We start from the raw sequence: 27404 nt of genomic DNA, 5'->3' as shown, positions 1-27404 counted from the left end.
GGACCCCAGACGCGGCCGGCGGACTCCCCCGCTGCCACCGCCTCCCTCAGGAAGTGGACAGATCCGCGGGATCCAGCGGTCCCCCAGTCCCCGGGGAGGGGAGGAGCGCCCGGTGGGCCCTGGCCGCGCCCCGCCCCGTCCTGCGCGCCCCTCCCCTGCACTCCCTCCCCGGCCGCCGAGGGGCCGGGCCGGGACTGCTCGCTCGCCGGCTGCGCTTTGGGCGGCCCGACTGAGCCGCCGGACCTCGCGCCCAGCGCGCCCTGCGCCGCGGCCGCCGGCTTTTGTTGTCCCCGCCTCTTCTGCTGCCGCCGCCTGCGGACCGCGAGCCTCGCGCCGGGACCTTGGCTCTGCCCTTCGCGGGCCGGGGCTGCGCGGGCCCGGCGGGATCCCAGAGAGGCGCGGCGGGCTGCGGGGGGCGCCGCCGCCCCGCCATGGAGCTCGGGGCCGGAGGCTGGTGGCTGCTGTGCGCGGCCGCCGCGCTGGCCGCCTGCGCCCTCGGAGACCCTGCCAGCAAGAGCCGGAGCTGCAGCGAAGTCCGCCAGATCTACGGCGCCAAGGGCTTCAGCCTGAGCGACGTGCCCCAGGCGGAGATCTCGGGTGAGTGCGGGCTGCGGGCCCCGGACCCCCGGCGCACCAGGCTCTCCCCTGCGCCTCCTGCTCTCCCAGGGTGGGCCCTGCGCGGCCACTCGCCCAGGGCTCCCGGGCTCCTAGGGGCCCCCCGCGCCTCTGCTCGTGCCCTCGCCTCCGAGCTCCGCGTCGCCCTCCCTCCGCGGATAGTCCCGTACCCCTAAAAAGCACATCGGCCTCTTCTTCGAGGAGCTATCTTTGCCGGGCTGTGGCCGACAGTGCCCGGCTCAGTGCGCTCCTCCAGGGCCACGGCTAGAACTGGGAATCTTGAGCCACCAGCTCGGCCCGTCGCTGCGGTGGGGCGGGAGGCAGTCCGAGACCCGGGGCGCGAGCGGGCCGCTCTCCCCACCAGGCAGGGCTGAGCTGCGGGGTGGGCTGTCAGGGGGGCGCAAGTGACTGTGGCCGAGGGCTAGGAACTCCCACTTCGCTGTGCGGGTCTCTCCAGGAGGAACCTCGGGTTTACCCGGGGTCCCCACAGGCAGTCTAGCGGCGCTTGGGGAGGGGGAAGGTGCGACCTCTGCCACCGCGAGCTGGAATGCGCTTGGCAGATTCTTGCCCCGGGAACTTCTGCCCGCCTGGCACTGTGAGCGCCTCCCGGGGAGTCCAGCTGCAGGTGGTCAGCCTTTTGGATCCTGCCCAGGGGCAATGTCATTTGTTTGTAAGAGCATCCACCTCCCAGGCGGCCTCAGCCCTGCCCATCCTCTCCCTGCTGTCCTCCGAGGAGCCTTGGGTAGAGTGCATGTGAGCTTGGAAGGTGGGGCAGTGGCCTAAGGACCTCCCAGACCCCCAGACTTCATCCTTAAACTGCCACATGGCTAGAGTCCAACGGTCTGTTCAGGGTGCTGGGGGCACAGTGGACCAGTGCCCAGCAGACCAGCTTCCTGCTCTAGGACCTCCTCCCAAACAGGGTTAATAAGGGCCATGCTCCAATGGTGACCGGGGGCCATGGAATGGTCAGGGCCAGGAATGCCAAATGAGAGAAGAGCGCCTCTGTATGAGGGGTGGGTGGGTCCATGGCCCTTCCTTGATGGAAATGGGAGGGGGCAGCCAGGCTCCCAGGAGGGACAGGCACATTGAAGGCTGGCTGCCTTGAGAGATCACACACACACACTCTCACACACACATACACACACTTACACATACACACGCTCACACACACACTCTGACATACGCTCACACACACACACACACTCACACGCACTCTCACACACACACACTCACACTCACACTCACACCAGGATCTGGAGAGCCCTTTTCTCAGGTGCCCCAAGGCAGGCCTCCCTGTGCTTCCCTCTGCCGACAGGCCTGTCATTGTCAGGGCCCCCTCCCCACGACATTGGACTGGCAGGAGGCCCTCTGCACAGTTTGGTTCACGCTCCCCCACCTCGCACAGCACCCCACCCCCACAAACCAAGGAACTTTTACTGGTGTCCCTGGCCTTCCTGCTGGACCCCTCCCCAGAAACCGGAGTCTCTGCCCCCAGCCAGCCTTCCTTGGGCGGGAGCCTTGCCCTCTACCCTCAGCCCTGGTGGATGCAGTGGTTACACGCCAAGTGCGCTGCTGTGAGTGTGATGGGTGGAGGCGGGTGTTGGCCGTCCAGCTGGGGGAGTGTGGCCATCCAACAGCTGTCCAAGCATCTACTGGCCAGGGCGTCAGGTACCACCCTCCTCTGGGTCTGGAATGTGGGAGACTCGCCCCTCCCTGCCAGTCCCCTCTCTGCCTCCTTCAGGGGAGCTACCCTGCCTGACCACCCCCCCATAGCCTCACTCCCCGTGAGCACAGGAACCCCTGCGTGCCTTATGGGGCCTAGGCGCTAAGGGGAGTGCTAGCGCCATGTGGGGCGAAGGAAACAGGGTGACCTCCCAGGGCAGTGGCCACCAGCCCTGTCCCCTCCTGCCTGGTGTGACTCAGCCTGGTCTTCGAGGACGGGGCGCCCTCTGGTGGTCCTGCTGCAGCACGCTGCTCTCAGGGAGCCAGGCGAGCCATAGGTCCCCTCTCCTGCAGGCCCAGCAGCCAGACTTCAGCATGGGGACCCCGGGCTCAGCTGGCCCAGGCCAGGCAGGTTGGCGACTCAGTGCTTCCTTGTGGTTGATGGGGAAGAAGGGCAGCCCTGCGTCTGGGGTGGCCTGCCCAGTCTGCCTTGAGGGAGCAGCAATGGTGGTGGGCTCTAAGGGGACGACCGGTCCTGGCGGTGGCGACGACGTCTGTTGCCCCCTGTTAGGTGAGGAAGCAGGCGTGGGGGCGGCAGTGGGGCAGACCACCGCGCTGCACAGCCCAGGCGGCCCTCCTTCAGCCAGCCGGAGAGCTGTGTGGAATCGAGGCCCCTCTGCAGTGCTGAATCACGCACCTATGCCAGCAGGTTTTGCCTCTGGTCCCCAGGTGTTTCCTGAGCACCTGCCTGGCCTCCCCACACGTATCTCTGACCCTTCCTGGGGTCCTGGGGTCAGGGACCCCGTCTGTACACTTCCCTGCTGTAGTCAGAACCCGGCCCAGCTTCCTGCACCCAGCAGGTTCTGAGTCAACACTCACTGGGGACCCACTCATGTCCCACTTTGTGCCGAGTGGGCAGGGCCTGGGGAGAGGAGGTGGGGCCTGGAGACCCAACACTGGGGGTTGGCGGTCAGAGGGCCATGGGACTGTCTGTGCCACCAGGACTGGCCGGCTGCTCCCCTGCCCAGGGTCGGGTCTGCCTGCCAGCAAGGGTGGGCAGCAGCGTGCTAAGGACCACCCGTCAGGACCATCGCCAGGAATCTTTGCTTCTCTGTGCCTGCTCTGACCATGGGTGGTAGGTACAGATTCTGTGAGGGGTCCTCAGAAGTCCTGCACCTCCCCCCCACTTCCTAGAACCCACCTAGTGTCTGTCCCTCAGCCGTGGTCAGCAGGGCTTTTGTAAGCCATCTGGTACACAGCCCATCCCCAGACCAGAAGGTTCTGTGTACTGCATCTTGGTCAGAAGGCAGAAGCCCCCGTGTGCCTGGCGTGGGTCCTCAAGGTGGCCTGCAGCCTCTAGCCCTGCTGCTGCTCTGTCCTTGCGCCATTCGAGCAGCTGAGGTTTCATCATCCCCAGTGTGAGGACCAGGCTTGGGGGGGGGGGGGCGGCAGGGAAGCCAGGATGTGACAGGGCCACCTGCCTGATGCAATGGCCTGGTCCCCTTGCTGCAGCCTCTGTGCTGGACATGCGCTGTACTCCTCAGAGAGGCAGAATGTCTCCTGGGGCCTGGATTCAAATGCCTGCCCTGCTGTGTCAGCTTCCCACCCCACGCGGCCTCTCTGTGCCTGTTTCTGTGTGACAATGGCAATAGTCACAACTACCTGTTACATCCTCCGCTTTGCCCCTGCGCTGGGATCTGCAGAGGCCGTGCGGATCCCTTGATGGCACCCAGCCCTTGAGACGAGCCCTCACTGTGAGGCAGACTCCGGGCGATCAGTGTCTCTTACTACATATGGAGAGGGTCTTTGCAGACTTGTCTTACAGATAAGTACAGCGAGGCCCAGAAAAGCCACGTAACACCCTTCATAGTCCATGTAAAGCTCAGTGGTCAGAGCCCAGTCCACTGACCCCGAAGCCTGTAGCATGGACAGCTGCCCAGACTCAGCTCCCTGCTTTCTGGAAGCCTCATTGCCATCCAGCCTGGAGGCCTGAAATGGGGGCTGAGGGCCAGGCCCTGCTGGGCCTCCTGTTGCCCTGTCCTGTTAGCCCCTGGTCCTGGGCTCCACTCCTTAGGCTGTTAGAACTTCTGACCTGGGACTTCTTCTGAGCCTCGGCCCGGCCTCCCTGCTCGTTGTGCCCCGATGCAGCCCAGCAATGCTGCCAGTGAAATGGCCTTCCACGTAGCTGGCCTCACCCCTGCCGGGCCCCGCTGCCTTCGGGTGAAGGCCAAGTCTGTGGCTTCCTCGGGGCCCGTGGAGGAGGCTGTTCCCGGGCACCAGGGCGTAAGTCAGGTAACCCCGGTGTGCACGGAGGGTGGCCTGGCTGGGAGCTACTGGCCAGCCCGAGGAGAAGCCCTGCTGTGTCCCCGGCACCAGGCTGGGCCAAGTACCCCAGGCACAGATGTCCTGCACGGGACGGGCGAGCCCAGGAGGCGGAGGTCGTTTCGTTGGTAAATTGGCTGCAGGCTGCGTGAGTTAGGAACACTGAGCGCGGTTCACAGGCCTGTGCGCTGAGCTGCCGCCCCAGAGAGGAGGCTTCAGTGCGTGTGTGGGAATGCTCACACCTGTGCCAGGGCGCCCACGCACATGGGCACGGGGAGACAGGCTGGGAAAGGGGCTTGCCAGGGCCATGCAGCAGTCAGGTCAGGCCTGGGCCAGCCAGTGTCTGCTGTGCCCGGGCCTGCACGTGCCCAGGCAGTGAGAGTGGACACCTCTCGTGTAAGCCAGACCCTCCTCCCCCAGGCCCGACTTGGTTCAGGGCAATTTCAAACCAAGACTCAGGACCTGTGTCAGGGCCTGCAGCCTGTGCCCAGTCACTGCCTGTGTAATGTCTCTGTGCTTGGTGCCTGGGGCCAGCCCCAATCGTGTCTAACTGCCAACACAGCCTGGTGGGGTCCGGCATTGCCTGTAGGCTCAGGAGGGTAAGGGCTCCAGCCCAGGGCCCGTCCCCTGCACTCCCCGGAGCCCAGCTCCTGTCTGCCATGCTGCTGGCAGCCTTTCCAACACGTATTTGACCGGAACAGGCCTGGGCAGGTGCTCTGAGCTGCCTATAGTCACCTGGGGGCGGGTGCGTGGCAGGGGAATGCCACAGTCCCTCCCCCCTCCACTCCAGGCCCCACCCCATCTTCCTAAGTGGGAGCACATGGCAGCGAAGGGTAAGGTGTGGATGGGCCTGTCCTCCCAGAGGGTGGCCCGCCACTGTGCTGGGGGCAGGGCCTGTGCCTGCAGCCTCCTCGGCAGTTCTCTGTCAGTGCCGTCAGGCCATGGGTCCCAGGAAGCCCTGGGTGTGAGTGGCGCACACCTGCTCTCTCCGGGCAGGAATCCTGGAATCTCCTGGGTGGGTCTAGGACGTTCTGGAGGGCGGGGCGAGGGGGCAGGCCAGCCTTACCCTGTCCCCTCTTTGCCGGTGGCCTCAGCAGCATCTCCTGCTGGCTCCTGCCTGGCTCACCTTCCTGGCACAGGAACCACCCCCCCGCCAAGTGGGTCCTCCTCCTGCCCACCCACAGCACACGCCCGGCGCCTCCTCCCTGGGTGCTTGGCCCCGCTGCCCCGCTTCCCCGGGCACCCCCAACACATGCACACTGTGGGGCTCTGTCTGTTTACTGGGGTGCTCCCCAAGTCTGGGCAGGCCTGGGCTCTGTTCAGGGCAGTAAATGTTCGGAGCACCCCCCATATACCAGGCCTGGGCTGGGTGCCAGGGGTCGGGAGTGTATGGGCTTCCCAGGGCTGCCGGGACAGACTCCACAGACACGGCTTAGCAACACAAGTGTATGTCTCCCAAGTTCAGAGGCTGGAAGTGCAGGATTCACGGGTCAGCGAGCTGGCTCCACCCGAGGCTGTGAAGGAGAATGCCCCAGGCCTCTCCAGCTTTGGGGGGCTGCCGGCGATCTTGGGATCCCTGCCTTGGCTGCCCGCCTCTGGCTTCATCGTCACATGGTGTCCCCTGCATGTCTGCCTCTAGATTTCACCTCCTGAGAATAAGGACGTGGGTCCCATCAAATTAGGGGCCCACCCAACTCCCGTGTGACCTCATCTTAACCACTTACATGTACAAGGACCCCCTACTCAGACGAGGTCACCTTCTGAGGTCGGGGACTAGGCTCCAGCATACGAACAGGGCACTTCCTGCTGGTGGGTGGGTGGAGACCCTGGGATCTGGGTATTTCATGGTCACGGCTCCTTAGGGCAGGGCCGTGCTCCCCGCGTCCCCCAAGCTCAGGGGCTCAGCCTAGACCTGCACCAGGGCCCAGGTGACAGCATGGACGTTGCGACCATCCCTGGCCTGCTCCTCCCCCCCCCCGCCACCCCCCGCCCCGAGGCTTCTGGGCACAGCCCTGGTCTGGGCCGGCTCAGGAGGCCTTAGCTCCAGGCTTTGCAGTGCCATTCGGTCGTTGGTCAACCCCCTGCCCTCTGCGGCCTCAGCTTCTCTGTCCCTGTCAGGGTGGGCGCCTAGTAACTGCGGACCCGCCGACACACACCTTTTGGCGTATCCGGGAACCAGGGTGGCCAGTAAGGATACCAGCCTTAAGACCCTCGTGGAGACCATGGGCCACCTGGCTGGGACAGCCATGCCTGTGACACCAGTGTGCCTTGGTCAGGCCCAGGGTCCCCAACTGCAAGTCGGAAGTCTTCAACCCACTCGGGACACGGCAAGCCCCAGGACCCGGCCAGCGGACAGGCAGGCACAGCAGGGCCAGGGGCCGAGGAGAGGACCTGGGCTGGAGCTGACCGGCTCAGGGCTCCTCCCTCCGCAGCCCTCCTTCCCATCTGCCAGAGGTCCCCTAGCTGGCCAAGGCCTCTGTCCCAGGCCCTGCCTCCTTCAGCCACACTCTGACCGCTGCTGGCCTATTGCCCAATGGTCCTTTCCAGACTCCCAGAGCAGGCAGGACCAGGGATGTCTGCAGGGCACGCGGAGTGCCATCTGGTCTGACACTTACGTGCAGGTGTGAGAAACCCCAGGGCTCAGAGTCCTGTCCAGCAAGTGGCTGGCACCCCATCACCTCGCTGCCCCCGCCAAGCCCTGCCACCTGCTTGCTGAGTTTCTCTGTCCCAGGTTTGTCCCAGGTAGAGTCTGGTACGGACACCAGAAGATGGTACCAACCACTGAGAGGGGTTCCCCAGAGAGGAGCGGGTGGGGGGCAAGGCCACGCGAGCCTGCCTGACTGCGACACTGGGGGGACGTCCACATGACCCTGTCATGTGGCACTGGATGTGTGGTCCAGAGTGCAGGAGGAAGGGCTGGCCGCGTCCTTCATCCACCCACCCACCCACCCACCCACCTACCCACCGTGTGCTCACCCCTCTGCTAGTTTCTAGAACACAGAGATGAAAAGCCATGGTCCCCGCCCTGAAGAAGATCAGGGTATAGTTGGGGCTGCCAGGCCCCCCCGAGCCTAGCAGTCCAGGGCCCGGCAGGCACCGTCTGCACGCTAAGCACCCTCCCCACCCTGGCTGGTCGGACCCGGGCTGGTAGATTTGGCTGTAGGCCAGCATGTCTCCCTGTCGGGCGGGGAGCCAGGCCCTGGCAAGTACACCTGGAGGTGACTGTGGTCCTCAGTCTCCCTGGGAGACATTTCCTGGGCTCACTGTCAGCACCTAAACCTGTGGAGGTGTGTGGCCTGCACATACCTTCAGACAACATTCCCAACCCTGACGACCGCTGTCAGAGCCTGCAGGTGGCTGTCTGGGCCCATCCCTGTGTCTAAGCCATCGTCAGTGCCGAGGGCCACCCGTAGCCATCTGGGTCCCTGTGGTGAGCCGTGAGTGACAACTGAGAGCATCATCAAGCATCTGGGGATCATCAAGCTATAGGGCGTACACCCCACCCACCTGTGACCACCTCCGGGCTCTGGGAAGAAAGATGATGCCACCTGCTACCAGAGTTGGCTCAGGCGTTCACTGGCGTTTCCAGTTGTCATGGAGTGTGGGACGCCCTGGACTAGCAGAGGTATTTTAAAGGGACAAGGCTCTTAAATAATTCAGCTCCATGTCCCCGACCCCCTCCTCCAGCCTGGCAGGGGCTGCCCACAGGGCACTCCCAGGCGTCTTGACATCCTTCCTTGGAGTAACGTAACACCCAGGGATTGGCACCTCCCTGTCACTGTGTTTGGGAAGCTGGGGGCCACTGGGGACACAGATCGGACTTACAGCTAAAGCCTCCTCCCTGGAGTAAGGTGGGTGTTCCAACCAGGAGCAGCTGCCCTAGGGGCATTTTTGTTGTCACAGTGATTCAGGGTGCAGCTGGAGAGGTCAGGGACGACATGCCCAGGGGAGGGGACACCCTCTGCTTCGGCCCAGGACAGCCTTGCAGGGGTGGCTGGCAGGTGAACTACAGAGGGATGGGCATTAGAGGGTGGCTCTTAACCGGGGTGCATGGGAGACACCCAGGGACAGAAGTCAGGGCTTCGTCAACTAGGCTGAGAAAGAGTTTTGCAAACCTCTGACCAAAAGTTAGAATTTCCTGTTACTATGAATAAGGCAACGATGACATTACAGTATCTGGGATTTGGTCAGCAACAGAAACTGCTGGTACTTTCCTGCCCCTTTACCTTCGTAGCAGATGATGTGAAATACCGTCTACACTCACCACAGCTTGGAGAGTCTCGTCGGTGTTAGACCTGCAGCTAGGAAGGCTCAGTGGCCCCACGTCCCCCATTTGTGTTGTAACTCTGGTGACTGCTTTCCTTGGTGATCCGCTGCATAAATTTTGCTTCATTAACATTATCCTGAGAAGGAGTGTGCTGGCCTCAGCAGACAGCCAAGGGGGCCCAGAGCACAGGGAAGGGGGTGCTGGTGGCACCTCATTGTCTGCACCCAGGGGAGCCTGGGGGCGAGGGCGGGGGCCTGGACAGGGGTGGGTCTCCAAATACCTGGGGCTGCGTGGGAGCCTGGCCTGCAGGTGGGAGTGATGGAGGCACACACCCTAAAGATCAGTCTCTCTGAAGCACTCAGTAGGTATTCCTTGAGCTCCTACTATGTGCCAGGTGCTGTTCTTAGTGCTAAAATGTAGCCACGAACAATGCTGTCAGCGCAGGGACACGCTGAGAATCAGGTCTCATAAGCTGCGGCTTTGCTGGGCACAACGACAAGTGACCACGTGTTACTTATTTAAGTTAAAAATAAAGACAAATAACGTGGGTTTCGACAACTGCCCCAACCCTGGCTGTACAGCAAAGACCCGCCCCACCCAGGCGGCCCAGGCCCCAGGCACAGCTGACCATTCCTGCTATGAGCTGTGGCCTTCTCGCCCTGTTCTCGGTGACGATTCAAGAGGCCTGGCCACTGCTCCACTCCTGGCCCGAGGGCCCAGCCTCCTTGGGTGGGCCCCCTGCCCCGGGCTGTTCCCCTGCCCCCACTTTCTCAGGTATCTAGAGTTTGTGTCCTGAGACCAAGGGTCGTGGCACACTTCATGCACACAGTCAGGAGGACGGAGAGGAGACCAGTCAGTGCAGAAAGTCAGGAAGGCTGGAGGGGCACGTTGAGCACAGGGCTCTGAGGGAGGCCACACCCCTGGCGGAGGGCCAGTGTCCTTTGTGTCCAGTGGCCATTCTCGGTGTCTGTCATCTTAGAAAAGAAGAGATCCCCAGAGGAAGCCACAATCTGCCCTGCTGGTCCCGGCCAGCCTGTCAAGAGGCAGGTGCCAGTGCCACACTCACTGGCTGTGTGACCTTGGGCCAGTTACTGAACCGCTCTGTGCCTTGGTGTCCTTTTCTGTAAAGTGGGGATGCTGGCAGTGCCTGCCTTTCGGGGTGGCCATGAGAATCGGCTCTCACATGTGGAATGCCCTTCCTGGTGCCAGGCGGGATTCATGCTCTGTCATTCAGGCATCCTGTCAGGGGAGCCACTGTTAGAGACGTAGACACGTTCTTTCTCTCCGGTGCCGCTCTGCCTGCTGAATGTAGCTGGACAGGGTGGGGACCAAGACGCAGTACCTGGGGGAGCAGAACGCCTGCCTCTTTAGAGAGCTGGCCCTTGTGTGATGGTACTCCAGCCCAACCACCCCTGAGGAGCTGAGCTGGAGAAGTCAGGGGATAAGATGGTCTCCATATTGCCACCTGCTCCAAGGACCCACAGGAGGTCGGGTCCCACGTTTGGGGAGCTGGGCAAGCAGGCAAATGCTGAGGTCAACTCTGTGGGGACAAGAGCATGTGTTTGCGTGCCCACGTGTGACAGTCGGGAGCCTGTGTGACTTCGGTTAGGCTTCTCCCCACACCCCACAGAGGTTGACAGATTTAGCAAATAAAACTATGGGACACACCATTAAATTGGAATTCCAGACAGACTGAATAATCCTGGACTGTATTTAATCGAATTTCAAATAAACAAATAGGTTTTTAGCGTCAGTATGCCCCGCATACAGAGTGCCAAAAAAATGTATCCACATTTTAAGAAAGGAAAACGGTATTAAAATTGTAATACTCAGTATACACCAATAACAAAAGATGAATACAAGTCACATTTGACTTCTACAGTTATAAGAGGTGCTCAAAGTGGTTCCCATCAGTTTCCAGACACTTCTGATTACGGCAAACTACTGCTTGAGCAATGTTGACCAAAGTGTCCACTCATATACATTTTTCTGGCACCCCTGGTAGTTAGTGTCAGTATATCCCAAATATTTGGAGGGAGGTGGTTAGCTTTCTTGGTGGTAAAACATGCATGATAAAATTTACTGTGTTAACCATCTTTAAGTGGAGAGTTCGGTGGCATTAAGTGCATTCACGCTGTGCAAACATCACCATCGTCATCTCCAGGACATTTTCGTCTTTCCAGGTTGTCCCCATGAAACAGTCACGCCCCTTCTCCGTCCCCCAGCCCCTGGCACCCACCCTTCTACTTTCTGTCTCTTTGGACTTGACTGCTCGAGGGACCTCTTTGAGTGGAATCACACAGTGTTTGTCATTGCGAGTCTGGCTTCATTCACTGAGCACAGTGTTTGGTGGTCCCTGCAGGCTGTAGCAAGTGTCGGCACTTCTCACTTGGTGCCCACTAATATTCCAATGTGTGGGTGCACCCATTTCATTTATCCACTGCTCCATCCATGGACGCGTTTCCACGTTTTGGTTCCTGTGAGTAGTGCAGTTATGAACGGATGTACAGGATTCTATTCAAGTCCTTGCTTTCAATTCTTGTGGGCCAGTTGCTTTTACACTAAAAGGTAATGCACCGTTTATCTGAAATTCACATTTAACCATGTCCTGTCCTCTATCTGCGACATCGTGCCTGCAGGGCTGGGCTCCCCACTCAGCGCCCACACACCTATGATCTGGGCATGTGCTGGAGCCCAGCGAGGTGCTGCCTGGGCGGCCAGGCTGACTCAGCACCTGGGAGCCCTCCTGCCAAAAAGCCTGACCTGCAGCTTGTTCAGCAGCGGTGTCTGCCCTCCTGCTGGGGAATTCCCCTGGGACCAGAACTGAGGGCAGGCAGGAGGCCAGGATTGCGGAGATGCATGGGGGGCCACCTGTGCCCTGCTGCTACTCCCAGCTGAGTGACTTTAGCTTCCCCCTGAGGGTGGGCTCTGTCACTATGGAATAGAAAAGAGGTGCTGCTGTGAAGATTAAATGATTCTGAGACCTGGAGACGGCTGAGACCCTCACACAGCACACAGGGAACCTCCATCTCAGCGGGGAGGGGGCCAGGCCTCTGTGACAATAGGGACCCCCTGTGGGTTGTGAACTCCCTGCCCTCCCCCTCCAGGCACACTGCTGGCTGTCTCTGGGAGGGCTCAGGTCAGGGAGGTGCTGCTTCCTTGGCCCTGATGGTGTTACGGCTTATTTCTTTAAATGCCAACACTGCACAAAGACTCAGTTTCTTTATAATATTCATTCTGCACCAGGTCTGGCCTGGGTACAAGGCAGACTAGAGACAAGGGACCGGGAAGCTCCCGCCGCAGACAGAGCAGCCCTCCTGATGTCAGGGAGGGTGGCCCATTGGGACCCTGGGAACGCCCATGGGGGTCCTGGGAAGGCTTCCTGGAGGAAAGGAGCGTGAGTGGGCCTTGAAAGAGGGTAGGGCAAAGGGGAAGGGTGTGTGAGGTGGAGGTGTCAGTGGAAGCTGGATGGGGTGACTGCAGGGCCGGCATGCCAGGCTGGGGTTTCCATGACTTTGAAGAGGGCTGCCAGGCTTTGTGGGAATCTGCTGGGTTAGGGGTGAGCAGTGTGTTTAGCCTCCAGTATTTATGGAGCCCGTGCTGGGTGTGGGCCGGGGCGTGGGCTGCCCCGGAGGGCCCCACGGGCACCAGAGGGTCTCCTTGTGTTCTGGCCTAGCTGAGAGCCTGTCATCTCTGCCTGTTTGGCATTCGTGGGGTGGACAGATGGGCCTGCACTGCGTCTTTATGGGGACCCGGCTGACAGCTCCCCCTCTGCTGTTGCAGGATGTCCCGCGTGCACATGGCAGAGGGGACACCAGTCCGTCTCTGGGGCCTCCTCGGCTGCCACCCTGGGCCCCAGCAGTGGGGGGACAAGCTACATGGCAGTGCTGTGCAGAGCCCCAGGAGCCCCCCTCATGCCGCTGCCGGTCCACTGTTAGGGATGTGTGTGGACGTGTCCCAGCCAAGTGCTCTCCACAGCACTGCTTGGCCTGGAGGCCAAGGCTTCTGGGGAGGACCTCGCCCCCAGAGAGAGCTCCCTGCCCTGCCGCCAAGACCTGAGGTCACAGGTGCAGCAGATGCAAACCCAGGGTCCCCTACACCCCTTAGTTGTCCTGAGGCCACAGCATGACCTGTGAACCCTGAAGCAGCCATGAAGAGGCCAGTGGATGGGGGGGCCTGGCCTCTTGGCCAGACCCAGACGTGTGACCAAGCCCCCATTCGATGGGGTCCACCCCTGACCAAGGCACCGCCAAACCTGGTGCCCACTGACAGGGTGGCCTGCCCAGGGGCTGCCCGAGTAGGAACTAGGCAGTGCAGAGAGCAGCCTGTGTTACCTGATGGAACCCCCTTCTTCGGGGGTCTCAGGTGTTGTGGCCTGCCTTGACAAGGGCACTTTGCTCAAGAGCTGCCTGTCCAGCTAGTCTCCATGTCCCCATGTGCAGGCTGGCCAAGGGGGGGCACAGAACCGCTGCTCTGAGGGGAGAGAGGCTGAGTGGCTGAGTGGTGGTTTTCTCCAGGGGGCTAGCAGGCACAGGCAGGGCTGGGGCTACAGGAGTGGAGGGGTGTTGGTGGGAGCCATGGAAACGGTTTCCAGAGAGGGGCACAGGTGTGGGAGGGTGACCTGGGGGTGGACGCTGGGCTCCAGGAGGGTGTGGCCAGGTGCGGTTTGGTATTTCCTAGGGGAAGCAGATCAGGACTTTGGGATGGAGGCCCAGGTCCCTGAGGTGAGAGGGGATGGGGGGTGCTGGGCTGGGGGCAGTAGAGGATGACCAGTGACCGTCACTGAGATAGACTTTGAGTGCCCTACAGCAGTGGGAGAGGGGGCTCCCGGGTGGTCAGCTGCCACTCCCCATGCAGGGGAGAAACGGCATCACCTACCCCACGCACACCTCCATCCCCAGGTGAGCCCTGGCTCCTCTGAGCACCAGGACCCAGGCCTGCACTGGCCGTGCTGCAGGGGGGGCAGGGAAGGGCAAGCCACTGGATGGTCCCCTGCTGAGGGAAGCCAGGGCGCTGTGGGCCGCCGCCTGGCAGGCGGCGGGAGGGGACGCAGGGCCACCGCCTGGGTTTTCTAGGAGACTGGGTGGCGTGAACGCCGCGGGCGGGGCTGCGGAAGGAGACGCGTCCCGCGTGGGGAGCCGCTCTCGTCGTGCGCGCCAGTGCGGCAGCAGCCGCGGCTGTGGCCGCAGATTCCTGGTCCAGCGGCCTCCCACCCCGTCCTGCTGAAGCCTTTCCTGGCTGGACCCCCAAACCCCCGTGGACTCGCACATGGAGCGTCACCGCTGCAGCTGCGGACGCTACTGCCGCCGGGAAGGCGGCTCAGACCAAGGCGGTGGTGGTGTCCGCGGAACTGGGATCCAAGCTGGGGGACCCTGCCCGGGCCCCAGCGCGCCATCAGCTGCGTAGCCGGCTTCATCTCCATGTCCCCAGGCGCCACTCCCCCTTTCACTCCCCCCTCTCCATCCTCATCTCCTCCCTGCGGTCCCGTCCCCACCTTCAGTGCATCCAACCCCACCCTCACCCCACCGCGAGCTCAGCGTGGCCCCCTCGGTGTCCCCGTCGGCTCCCCCCCTCCCTTGTTCCCTTGGCCCTTTCCGCCGCCGGCATCCCCTCTGCGCCCCCCCCCGCCCCTCCGCACCCCACCCCGCCGCCTGCCGCAGCCCCCTTCCTGCAGCGAGCCCCCCTTCTCTTCTGGCAAAGCCATCCTCCTCCCCAAGCCCGCCGCACCCACTGCGGCAAGCCCCTTCCCCGCCAATCGTGTTGCCCTCCTCCCCTCCCCCCCCCCTCCGCCCCACGCCGCCTCACCCACTGCACCAGCGCCCCCTCCTCGCTGCGCCAAGACCTCCGCATCTCCCGGCCCCGCGCGCCGGCCGCGGCTCCACCGCGTGCGTGCGGTCCTCCGTCTCCAGCCGGCAGAGACCGCTGACCGCACTGGGGGTGCCCGGGCCCCCCGCTGCGGCGGCAATGGTCGGGTCCAGGGCTGCTCAGCCTTTGTTCCGCCGCTGCCTGTGATGCAGCCCCTGCCAGTCTAGCGCTTGTCGCCGGCGGGCAGCGGGAGCCCCTCAGGGGCCTAGGGGCGGACCCCCCACCCCGGCAGTGGCTCCGTCTGCAGCTGACCAGACGCCCCTCGGTTTCGGGTTTCCGGGTTGTGGTGCGTGGCGGATGCTCAGCGGCAGCAGAGGGGCTCCTTGGTGACAATGTCATTTGGCCGAAATGATGCAGGGGCTTGGGTGGTTGGTGAGGTGGGCGGTAAGGGGCAGGGCAGGGTGCTGGTTGCCGAGCGGGAGGGGTGATGGCTGCTGTGATGTGTTAAGGGGGGAGATGGTTGAAATGTCCTCTCCCAGGTGGGTCTGAGGCCACCCTCCTGGAGGGCCTCTCAGTACTCAGGTGTGGCCCTGTCACAGCGACTGGCCAGAGCCAAAGTTTGAGGTGGGGTTGGGGTTGCAGAGATGAGAAAGGAAGGTCTGGAGCTGGGCAGTGGGCGGCGCCCAGGAAACCTTCTGCCCTTTGTCCAGTGCCCCTGCCCAGCAGGCTGGTGGACGTGTCAGGAGCATCCTGCTGCCCACTGGAGCTAGATGGGGTCCAGGAGTGGGCGTGGGCGCGCGGCTGTTGTCCAGAGAAGGGTCTGTTGCTGGGGAAAACTTCTGTAACACAGCCCCCACCCCCAGCCAGTCAGCCATGCAGGCCTGCCCTAGGGTCCAGATGGAGTAGAGGGGAGGAGTGGGAAGGAGCCCCCGTCCAGCTTTCCGGACCTGAGCCCCTCCCTTGCTGTGTTTGGGGCCATGGTGCCTGGGACTGTCTGTGTCACTTCCATCACAGCCCAGAGAGACCATGCTGGCTAATGGTCTGCACTGAAATAGGGGTTGTCAGGGTCGGTTGGTCCAGAGCATCTGGGATGTGGCTTTAAAGGTGGCTGAGCAGGCAGTCTGCACACCCCTGGTGAACTGTGGAAGCTTCTGGAGAGATGGGCTTGGCGTGACGCCATCTTCCCTCTGCAGTCTCCTTGTGAGGGCTCTGTGGCCACCAGTCAGTCACAGACGCCTGCCTGCTGGGCCCGGGCAAATGAGGGCTGTGTCCAGCATCGGAGATGGTGAGCATTGTGGGACGGGGTCATGTGTTGAGCTGTCGGGCTGACTGTGTTGGTGGGGGGGCTGCTGGATGGGGCACCATTAGCAGGGCTGGGGGCTGCGGCTGTGTCAGCAGGTGGCAGGACGGTGTGCGCCTTAAGGACGGATGGGGCTCAGTGAGGAGAAGCGGAGTCTGGGGGGCCCCAGCAGGTCCCAGCCTGCAGGTGGACATGGGCACGCTGCTGACGGGCTTCTCCAGCACGGTCCTGCACGTCCACCTGAGGAGCAGGATGGGGGAGGTTCTGGGAGTTGCGCGGCTTGGGATTTGGGGACGGGTCTGGAGGAGAGGCTCTAACGGGACTGGGGGTGGGCCAGCAAACCTGCCGTGAAACAGCAGCCTCTCCTTTTCCCCTCAGAAAACCTGGGCTCACCAGAGGAGGAAGTGCCCCAAAGACGAAGGGAAGGGAGAGTTTAGGAAGCGTCAGAATGCAGCAAAGGGAGCCAGGCAGAAAGGAGGGAGGGTCCCAGCCATGGCCAGGAGCAGCCTCAGTGCAGAGCGGAGGGGTCAGTGGGAAGATGAGGCAGGCTCCTGCCTCCCTGTGGGGAGGGGTGGGGCGGGGGAGGGGAAGAGAGCAGTGGAGTTGGCAGCTTTAGAATGAATGCGGGGTGGGGAGCAGGACCAGACTCCAACCTGGTCCTTGCCTTTCTCCAAGTATTGAGCTGAGAGCAGATGTAGGGGTTTGAAATGGCAAGTGGAGAATTCCCTGTAGTCTGACTTACACACTTCCAGGGTCAGGGAGCTCATCCCCTCTCCTGGCAGACTGCCCTTCCCCCAGCACGATTTGGCTCTGGCCAGGAGAGGCATGTTTGCTTTTCGGGAAGTATCTGGGGTACCCTGCAGAACCCACCTCTGCCCACCTGATGTCTAGACCCGACAGATGACCTACAGCCCAGGCCGAGCTGGGTCAGGGCTGGGCAGAAGGGAAGCACAGTTTCTATGCCTTGACCAGTAGCCACCGTGCTGCCCTGCAGTGGGCTTAGGGGGCTGCCTCAGCCCAGCCTGCCCGGGGCCTCAGGCCGTCGCCCAGGCTCTGGCTCCGTGTCTTCACTCCCGTGTGTGTCCGAGGAGGGAGGGAGGGACGGGGGCTGTGCTGGGGCTGCCGGAACAGCGCAGGTCACCGGGCGGCTGGGCGAGGTGGCCAAGCAGGATTGGGGTGGGGCCAGCTCACAGGGGTGCTTCCTGTGTCTCCACGTTTAGTCCTCACCTCTCCTTGGACTGGGCTTCTCTTTTCTCTTCTGTCTGTATGAATGGAAGGTCCAGGGGTGGGGGTTGGGTCTACCAGGGGACCAGAAGGGTCGGCAGGGGAGGGCAGCCAGCTGGGGATGCTACCCCTTTGGCCGGAGAGTGCTTATGCCCTTGCAGCCCACCCACTGCCCTGTGACCCAGCCAGCCTGGCCTGAGTACCTGTCACAGCTGAGCCCAAGCTGGCACCTGCTAACTCCCCCTCCCGGAGGTCACGGCCCCCATCTCACCCCCTCCCCCCACCCTCTCAGCACCACCTTGTTGTGAGCAGCAGGTGGATGTCTTTGTCCAGGCTGCTCTTCTGTTCCCTGCTGTGGGAGGGGGAGGCTGGCAGGGTCGGGGGACCACTGGTTCCTGGTTGGGTGCACACAGCCCCATTGCCGGGCGAGGCCTCCACCCTCTGGGACACAGCTCAGTAGTAGCTGCCCTGCTCTGCTGGCTGGGTCGGCCCTGGTCCTGTGTATCCTGCCCCCTGCTGGCCAGGGTCCAGGCCACACATCAGAGTCAGCGAAAGCAGCTGAGAGGGAAGGCGGGTAGCTGGGGGTGTTCTTGTGTCCCAGCCTGGAGGGGTCTGTTCTCCAAGGAGCTGGGGGACAGGGGTGCATCCTCTCTGCCAGGCCCTGGGGGCCAGGCTCCGGGCCTCACCCCAGCTGGCTCCCAGGAGCCCCACACCTGGCCTGAAAGGCTTACTCCCCCCTGGGGTCGAATCCCAGAGCCCTGACTGCTCTCCTGCAGGCCTGGAGCCCTCCAGGGGATGGTCTCACTGCTCCCACCTGCCTGTGAGCCCTGACCCAGTGTGGGGACCACAGCCCCTCAATGGGCCTGCTAGCATCACTTCCAGGGGCGGTAGTCCCCACACAGGCAGTCCCAGGGGCAGGAGGGTGTGGGGGGGGCAGGCTTGGGTGGAGGAGGGAGGTGTCAGGGTGCTGAGGAGAGAGGCTGCTTAGGGCAGGTTTGGGTGGGTGGGGAAGAAGGAGCGGGTGGTCTTTCCTGCCCCTCGCCCCTCCCCCTCCTTCCTGCCGTCCCTGCCACGTGATGTGGCTCCCAGGCCCCTGTGACCCCCTCCAGTCCCACCCATGTGTGCAGCAGCCTGCAGCGCCCTCCCACCCTACTTTCAGCACCACCACCCTCTCCTGACCGTCACTTCTCACCTGAGCCCAGACACGGTTCTGTTCTGTCCACTCACTTGTCTCAATCTCGGGCGGGGGGGTAGGGGGGGGGCCGTACAGAGGGGGTGACCTGGCTGCCCCAGCAAGCTCTTCAGGGCTCACTCAGCCTGGATATAACCAGGTAACTACTTATAACCCCCAGGCCTCTGCCCACCACTGCAGCTCACGCCCTGGGATAGGTCACTAGCAGACCCCACCTCAGGACAGCCTTGGGACCCTGGGAGCTCTGCCCAGGCCATTCCACCCCCACCCCACAACTGTGCATAAACGCCCCCCTCGACCCCATCCCCACACAGCTTCTGTCTAGGCCAGACCCCCGCCTCCACTTGCACTGGAACCCGCCCAGGCTGGTACCAGAAGGGACCCTCCTCCATGGGAAATGCAGCCTTGGGGACTGGGCCGGGGAAGGGGGACCGTGAGGAGGGGGTGGGGTGGGGCCTGAGCCGTCTGGCCCCTCACTGTGTAAGCTGGACAAGAAGCCTGATGTCTGCCAGCCTGGTTCCTGGTCGCAGCACCCACCCCTGGAAACCACACTTGTTATGAAGCTGGACCAGCATGTTTTTAAAGGCGCAGCGGTTCCTCTCACGCTTCCATATTAAGTAGCCTGTAGCACCCCTCCTGCAGGGGCCTGTCCCCACAGGCGCCCCTCCCCCACAGGTACTGTGGTGACCCAGCTTGTCCTTAATGGATGTGGCAGGTGGCTGGCTACATGGAGAGTATGCTGCTGTGAGCACTGCTGCCAAAGCACCAGAGCTCACAGAGGACTGAGGGTGCAGAGGGAGCAGACACCTGAAGGGGGTGGGGCTCGCATCAGGCCCCCCCGGCAGGCTTGTGCTGGAGCCCTGTCCTGACCTGGGTAGCCTGCACCCTTGGGGCACTGTCTCTGGCCAGCCCAGAACTGTCTGTCCACACACACCTTCTCCCGCAGTAGGTCTTTCGCCCTAAGCAGTATTGGGGGCAGGAGACTGAGGCTGCCCCCCTGCGCCTCAGGGGTCCCTTCCTGCCGTCCCATTGTCAGGCCTCAGTCTGGGCCTCCTCCAGGGAGCCTGAGTTTGGCAGCTGCCCCCACAGGACCCCAGGCTGCTCTGTGCTGGGGTACAGAGGTGCCCTGAGCTGCTCCTGACTGCTGGGGGGCCTCAGTGCATAGACGCAGCAGGGTGGGACTGGGGGAGTGGGAACAGCCAAGTGGGGATGACCTCTGACATCTGCCCTGGAGCTCAGTCTTCCACACCCCCGCTTTGTGCCCACCCCCACCGGGCTTGGGGTCCTGGAGGTGGGAGCCTGCAAAGGAAGCACTGGGGGCTGCACAGGCCACCCCGGCCCCCACCCCCAGCTGTTTTCGCTCAGGCACGCCTTCCTGACCTGGGCCCAGGAAACCCCACCAGCCTGAGGTCTGCTCTCCTGTCCCGAAACTGCCTGTGTGGGAGACTTGCCCCGGCCTGCGCCCCTCCTCTCCCTCACACACAGCCCCCCCACAGGTGAGCACCTGCGCATCTGCTCCCAGGGCTACACTTGCTGCACCAGCGAGATGGAGGAGAACCTGGCCAACCGCAGCCGTGCAGAGCTGGAGACTGCGCTCCTGGACAGCGGCCGTGCCCTGCAGGCCACGCTGGCCGCCCAGCTACGGGGCTTTGACGGTGAGTGGACCCTGGGGCTCGGGACCGCAGGGCGCTGCCACAGTGGGGAGCAGGGCACACACGGGGCCTCCCCTGCTGAGGAGAGGTCGCAGGGGTGGGATTAGCGCTTTGGGACTGGGGTCTGGGATTGGGGGGTCCCAGTAGCAGAAGGCTGCCCGTTGGCAGGGGCCTGAGCAGGGCATCCATGAGCCCCCGAGTGAGGCCTCTGAGACAGACACCCCATGCTGGGCACAGCTGGCACACGTGCCTGTGTGGGAAGTGCAGAATTGTCATTTCTGTCAGCCCCTCAGAGGGGACCCTTGTCACCCACTGTGCTCTCCTTGTCACCTGCCAGGGGCCAGCCTTGTGCTGCCACCAGGTAGCCCAGTGCCAGAGAGCTCAGCGTGAGGGCTGCAGAGTGCTGGGCCTGCCCTCGGGTGGGCGGGAGGGCTTCCAGGTCCCTGCTGTGGTCCTCCCGTCTCTAGGGCGGCTGCTCCCCTCCCCCCGCAGGAGCCATTGATAATCCCAGCCCCCTGAGGCTGTCACATTGAGTCTGGGCCAAGGGCAGGAGGCCCTAAACAAGCAATGGCGATATGACATGACACCTACAGTGGGCACAGTGGGAGGGCGTCCCCAGGAAGTGACCTTGGAGGGAGAAGGCGCCTGGTAGTGCTGTGGGATGGGCCGGCAAGCCTGAGCAGAGAGAACAGGCCTTGGCACCTGAGGCCCACGGCAGCCCTGCGTGGCTTCCGTCAGAGGCTCGTGGACCTCGGCTCCTGGACTCCTGCCCACAGCAGCTGGCCTCGCAGGCTCCCAGGGGCCCCATGTCACTTCCACACGGCTGCTGAGCCTGGCCAGCTTTCACTGGCCCCTGGGAGACTGGGTGCGTTAGCACCCACCTGTCCCTGTTGGGTCAGCTATATCATCTCTGTGCTTCTGGTGATGACACTCAGAGTAAGCCTTCCCTGGCCGCCTGGGGAGGGGTGGGTGGGATATGGGCAGCCCCTTCAGGGGCCGCCCAACACCTGGCTGTGTCCCATGGGTGGGGACCCTGTCCAGGTCTCCTGGGCAGAGTGCCCTGAAACCTGGCCCAACTGCCACAGTGTGTGGGGCGGTCAGGAATACAGGGGCCCCCAAGGCTTCAGGGCCACCTCCCCTGCCCAGGTCACTTCCAGCACCTGCTCAACGACTCAGAGCGGGCACTACAGGACACCTTTCCCAGCGCCTTTGGCGAGCTGTACACGCAGAGCGCCAGGGCCTTCCGGGACCTGTACACGGAGCTGCGTCTCTACTACCGCGGTGCCGACCTGCAGCTGGAGGACACGCTGGCCGAGTTCTGGGCCCGCCTGCTCGAGCGCCTGTTCAGGCAGCCGCACCCCCAGCGCCTGCTGCCGGACGACTACCTGGACTGCCTGGGCAAGCAGGCCGAGGCACTGCGGCCCTTCGGGGATGCCCCGCGTGAGCTGCGCCTGCGTGCCACCCGCGCCTTTGTGGCTGCTCGCACCTTCGTGCAGGGCCTGGGCGTGGCTGGCGACGTGGTCCGGAAGGTGGCCCAGGTGTGCACAGTTGCCCAGGGCTCTCAGAAGCCCTCAGGGATCCCCGCCCAGCCCCCACCACTGCAGACCCCAGTCCCCTGTGCATGGGCCTCTGGGCACCTCCTGACCCTGGGCTCTGCCCAGGACCTTCGGACGGCACCTCAGGGTGTGAGTTCCACTTTGGGCCGCCCACCCGCTGTCCTGCCCAGTCCCCGGCCACGCCGGGTCTGGACAGGAGAAGAGATGGGCCTGGGGCTGGACACTGAGCCAGCTGCAGGGGTCAGGTGGACAGGAGATGAGAGACATGTCGTTGGAGGCTGGAGTAGGCTGGGGCCAGGGGCCATACAGGCCAGCGGGGTGCCTCGCCCCATTGGGCAGCCTGTGTCAGACCCACCTGGTGGCAGGTGTGAGAGGGCATCAGCCTCAGACCCGCAGCGCTGGGTGTGCGCCGCCTCCCTCTCTAGCTGCGACCCTTAGCAAGTAATCCCCAGGCTGAGCCTCGTGTGCGTGGTGGGTGTAGTTATGGGTGGGTTTCCCTGGGAGGGTCAGTGACAATGTGCGGAAGTCCCAGCACTGTGACCGTAGCGATTATTAGGGCGAGTGCCCCCAGGACCGGCAGGCCCACTTGGTTCTGAGAAGAGACAGGGCCCCCTAGAAGGGCCAGGCCAGGTTTCACTGTGGATGGGAAGACCCGAGGCCACCTGACTTCTGTCCAGAGCCCCCACCCTGGGGCTCTCAGGGGACTGGGCACCGGCTATGAGGTGCTCAAGCTGCCTTGGCTCCCCAGGTTCCCCTGGGCCCCGAGTGCTCGCGGGCCGTCATGAAGCTGGTGTACTGTGCGCATTGCCTGGGGGTCCCCAGCGCCCGGCCCTGCCCGGACTACTGCCGCAACGTGTTCAAGGGCTGCCTGGCCAACCAGGCCGACCTGGACGCCGAGTGGAGGAACCTTCTGGGTGAGACCTCACTGCCACCACCCACCAGGGCAGCGAGGCCTGGGGCCAGGGGACAAGGGTTCCTTGTGAATGTCTCAGGTGGGGTGTGGCGGGGGCAGCTGCCTGGGAGGGAGCCCTGTGGGGTCAGTTCCTGTCCTTCCCCACTGAGCATGCATACTGTGTTTCCCCGAAAACAAGCCCCAGTTAAGATCTCAGCCAGACGGACACATTTAGTACATCATGACGATGTTCCACAAGAAGATATGACTGTACTTGAATAAATGTAGATTGTTGTACATGAAAAAATAAGAGATCTCCTGAAAATAAGCCCTAATGGAGCAAAAATTAATATAAGACCCAGTCTTATTTTCGGGGAAACACAATATATGTCAACACGTGTGTGACACATGATGGACCCACATGAACACATGCCAACATGTATGTGACATGGGGGTTGCCACAGGCATGAGCTAACATGTGTGCTGCTGTGGTGGGTCAGCTGGTGTGTATGTGTGCTGACACCTCTTGGGCCACCATGTGTGTGACATGTACACGTGCTGCCATGCGGTGGGTCAGCACACCTGCATGGCAGCACCCGTAAGTGCCAACATGTGCTGACACCGAGGGCCAACACACATGAACACGTGTTCACATGTGCATGTGATGGTGTGACGCGAGCCAGCCTGAAGACTTAGCATGTTGGTGGGCTGACATGCACACCGTGGGCCAGAAGCGTGTGCCCTCATGCGTGTGAGCTCACAGACACGCACACCACAGACATGCCCACAAAATGAGTCAGTGAGCACATCGTCAGCCCATAGGTGCTGACGTGTGCGAGCTGTCATAAGTGGACCAGTGTGTTGCATGTGTGTCAACACATGAGCATGTGTGTGTCACATAAGGGGGCCGGCGTGCAGACACACTAAACGCCCTCTGTGTCACGCCTACCAGACTCCATGGTGCTCATCACCGACAAGTTCTGGGGCCCGTCTGGCGCGGAGAGCGTCATCGGCAACGTGCACGTGTGGCTGGCAGAGGCCATCAGCGCCCTCCAGGACAACAGGGACACACTCACGACCAAGGTTTGGGCAGGAGGGTGCGTTGGGCATGGAGACCTGTCCCAAACATGGCCTCACACCCCCAAAACCCCTGTGGTCTCCACCCAGGTCATCCAGAGCTGCGGGAACCCCCAGGTGAACCCTCCGGGCCCCGGGCCTGAGGAGAAGCGGCACCGAGGCAAGCTGGTCCTGCAGGAGAAGCCACCCACAGGCACATTGGAGAGGCTGGTGAGTGTCCCCGTGGGGCCAGGCCCTGGGCAGGGGGCAGGCTGGGCCCGGGCACCCTGAGGGAGGGGAGGGCAGGCTGGGCCAGGGCCTGACTGCTGCCCACAGGTCTCCGAGGCCAAGGCCCAGCTCCGTGACGCCCAGGACTTCTGGATCAGTCTCCCAGGGACACTGTGCAGCGAGAAGATGGCCATGAGTGCTGCCAGTGACGACCGCTGCTGGAACGGGATGGCCAAGGGCCGGTAGGTGCCCCCAGGCTGACCACAGACCATCCCCCCTTTGAGGTCTCAGCCTGTAGTCCCGGGTGCCGTGTGCACAGGACCGTGTGTGACACAGCAGGACAGAGCCAGGATGAGGGCCAGATCCTTGCCCTGTCCCCGCCCCACAGCACACCCACCCCCGTGTGCCCACACCCCACTGCCATGGGGCCTACGTGGGCTGCCATCAGGTCTGCACTGCCCAGGCGGGAGAAGGGCAGTGGGAGGGCAGGGGAGGGCAGTGCCCCTTTGCGGGGACGGGGGCAGTCACCGGGCCTGCCCTCCTGGCCCAGGTACCTCCCCGAGGTGATGGGTGATGGGCTGGCCAACCAGATCAACAACCCTGAGGTGGAGGTGGACATCACCAAGCCCGACATGACCATCCGCCAGCAGATCATGCAGCTGAAGATCATGACCAACCGGCTGCGAAGTGCTTACAACGGCGAGGACTCGGACTTCCAGGATGCCAGTGAGACCTGGGCCACCGGGGCTGGGTGTGGGGCCCCACAGGGGTGCAGGGCGGGGAGAGAGAAGAGGGGGTAGAAGGGGGAAGGGAAGGGGGAAGAGAGAAGAGGGGGGAAAGAAGGGGTGAGGGGAAGGGGGAAGAGAGAAGAGGGGTCAAAAGGGGGGAGGGGAAGGGGAAGAGAGAAGAGGGGGAAAGAAGGGGTGAAGGGAGGGGGAGAGAGAGGAGGGGTAAGAAGGGGGAGGGGAAGAGGCGAGAGAGAGGGGGGTAAGAAGGGGGAAGGGAAGGGGGAAGAAGAGAGGGGGTAAAGAAGGGGGGGAAGGGGGAAGAGAGAGAGGGGTAAGAAGGGGTGAGGGCGGGGAGAGAGAAGCGGGGAAGAAGGGGGGAAGGGAAGGGGGAGAGAGAGGAGGGGAAAGAAGGGGTGAGGGGCAGGGGAAGAGAGAAGAGGGGAAAGAAGGGGGGAAGGGAAGGGGGAAGAGAGAGGGGTAAAGAAGGGGTGCGGGGCCGGGGGCCGAGAGCCGCGGGGTCCCGCAGGGGTGCGGGGCCGGGGCCGAGAGCCGCGGGGTCCCGCAGGGGTGCAGGGCCGGGGGCCGAGAGCTGCGGGGTCCCGCAGGGGTGCGGGGCCGGGGGCCCTCCCAAGCCCCTGAGGGCACTGCTGTTGCCCAGGCTTCCCCACTGTCCCCAAGCACAGTTGAGACCTGGCCAGAATGTTCATCCAGCCTTGGCAAAACCAGGGAGTGCCGGTCCCCGGGGTCAGAGTGCTGTGGTCAGGGTGGCACATGGGAGGCCCACACACAGGGACACTGCACTCAGGGTCCCCAGAGCTGGTTGGGCCTGCCCGAGCCTCCTCTGCTCACCAGGTGACGATGGCAGCGGCTCGGGCAGTGGCGATGGCTGCCCTGAGGATATCTGCGGCCGGAGAATCAACAGGAAGAGCTCCAGCTCCAGCTCACGGACACCCCTGACCCATGCCCTCCCCGGCTTGTCGGAGCGGGAGGGGCAGAAGACCTCAGCCGCGGCCCACTGCCCCCAGGCCTGCACAGCCCTCCTGCTCCTGTCCCTGGTCCTCTCAGCGGCCAGGCCCCGGTGGCGGTAACCACCCCCAGCTCCAGGGACGAGGCCAGGGACAGACCTTGCCAAACGTGAAACAGACGATATTTAACTCCCCTCGGCCTAGAGGCCGCAGGCAGGGCAGGGAGGGCCAGAGAAGGAGTGCTGCTGGGAGACTGCACTGGGGTGGGGCATGTGCTGCCGGCCCCCCAGGCCTGGCCTTGCTGTCACCCTGGCTCTTCTGTATGAGGCCCTCAGGTCAGCTGGGAATAATGTCCCCAAAAGCCATGTATTTCAGGGACCTTGGGGATGGATGCCGGTGGCCGCCCTCTGCCTGCCCGCCTGCCTCGCCCCAGCTCCCTGCAGCGTCACAGCAGCAGTGCCTGGGAGGCGCCCTGAGCAGTGTCCCCTGGACAGCACGAGCGAGCCTGTGCCTTCCTCTTCCGCCTTCTCCTGCTGAGAACTAGGGGCTCCCACTCCTCAGTGCCCCGAGCATCCCTGAGAGGGTGTCGGGGTTTCTGCCATCCAGGGCCTTCGCAGGGTCTTTGAGATTTTGCATGAACCCTTCGTATGCAGCCAGGCCCCCTACCCTGTGATGCTGCCAGCCCCCAGAGCCCCGGTGTCGGGTGAGAGCCTGGCTGGCGAGGTGGGCCCTCCGGACCTTGCCAAAGACCAGCAGCGAGGGGCCTGGGTGCAGCCGGCACGCACGCATCCGGGTTTTGCCCTCAGCTGTCTGGGGTGGGGTGGCTGCTCCTGGCTGCCCCAGGAGAGCAGGCCCAGGCGTCCCCTTCACGTGGAACCAGGTCCATGGCCGGCACAGGACCTACGGGGGGGGGCAGCCGGGCCACTGTCCTCCGTCCTGTCACCCCTCCTCCCCAGACCCAGGTCCCAGCTCAGGATGAAACAGGTCAGGGCTGTGGTGACCCACGGCTGTCACCTGGCCACAGGGATGCTGGGCGGCGGGTGAAAGTTCAGCTCAGGGCCAGTGAGTCCTGGCACCACAAGCCAGAGGGACGCCTGGTCCCTTCCTGACCCCGCCCCCGCAGGGAGCCAGGGGGGCTTTGCCAGTTAAGGGCTTTTCCAGACACGCAGACATTTACAGATGCCTCTCATCCTTGCTGCCTGAGAGCCGCTTCCTCAGCTCCTCCCTAACAGCCTTACAGGGACCCGGGCCCCAGCTGCTGCCAGTCCTGGGGCGGGGTTCAGGCGGGGGCCGTGGTCCTGGAGGTCCGGGGGACGCCGAGCCAGCGTGGGCAGGGACAGTGGTCTTAACCATCACTGAGCCCCTGTGAAGTTCGCTTGGTGTGGCTCTGGTTTTCCTGGTGGGGTGGGGAGGCCTCCGGCCACTGGTCAGGACCCTGGTGTGGCCCTCGCATGTGTTGGCTCCAGGGCCCCCAGCCTGTGGCTCCACCAGGCAGCCCAGTCCTACAGGCAGGCACACCCACCCCACGATGGCCCCGCTAGTGTCCGACTGGGGGCCGAGCCTGGGGCCTCCTTCCCTGTGGGCGAGGGCCAGCTGGACTCGCAGGGACTGGGGTGCCAGGATGGCAGCACTTGTGCTGCTCAGGGATGGCCCCAAGGGGGTCTGTGCTCTGGTCCCGCCCTCTGTGCATCTCTGCAAGGGGCGGCCCTGCCGGTCACTGGCCAGGCAGCAGCCAGGCCTGGGTCCTGCCACACGGGGTCAGCAGGTGACGTGTATTCTTTGAGTCCTCGTATGAATAAAAGGCTGGAGACTTCATGTTGCTGCGGTGACCCCTCCCCATGCATCCTGGCAGCGAGCCTGTGCCTGAGGGCCGTGCACAACAGGGCACAGTGTAGGGCTTGTCAAGAGGTGCCCCCATTGCACCCAGCGGCATGGCCCCA

General features: G+C 63.4%; 1 protein-coding gene across 2 annotated transcripts; it reads left to right on the top strand.

Annotated features, from left to right (window-relative positions):
• On the top strand, positions 1-27279 carry GPC1 (glypican 1). Of its 2 annotated transcripts, XM_033111664.1 has the most exons (10): positions 15014-15057; positions 15865-15956; positions 19884-20042; positions 21186-21577; positions 22344-22509; positions 23440-23570; positions 23655-23774; positions 23880-24013; positions 24322-24497; positions 25352-27279. In XM_033111664.1, exons 1-10 carry the CDS (start codon positions 15029-15031, stop codon positions 25585-25587), a joined length of 1635 nt encoding a protein of 544 aa, XP_032967555.1. In that variant the 5' UTR covers positions 15014-15028; the 3' UTR covers positions 25588-27279. The 2 variants fall into 2 exon arrangements, with proteins under 2 accessions (XP_032967554.1, XP_032967555.1); XM_033111663.1 differs by lacking the exons at positions 15014-15057; positions 15865-15956 and adding an exon at positions 1-597.
• The last annotated feature ends 125 nt before the right edge of the window (positions 27280-27404 follow it).

The sequence above is a fragment of the Rhinolophus ferrumequinum genome, chromosome 8 (assembly GCF_004115265.2).
Source record: "Rhinolophus ferrumequinum isolate MPI-CBG mRhiFer1 chromosome 8, mRhiFer1_v1.p, whole genome shotgun sequence".
Lineage (NCBI taxonomy): Eukaryota > Metazoa > Chordata > Mammalia > Chiroptera > Rhinolophidae > Rhinolophus > Rhinolophus ferrumequinum.
The sequence above is the reverse complement of the archived record's forward strand: the minus strand, read 5'-3'. Positions and strand labels throughout refer to the sequence as shown.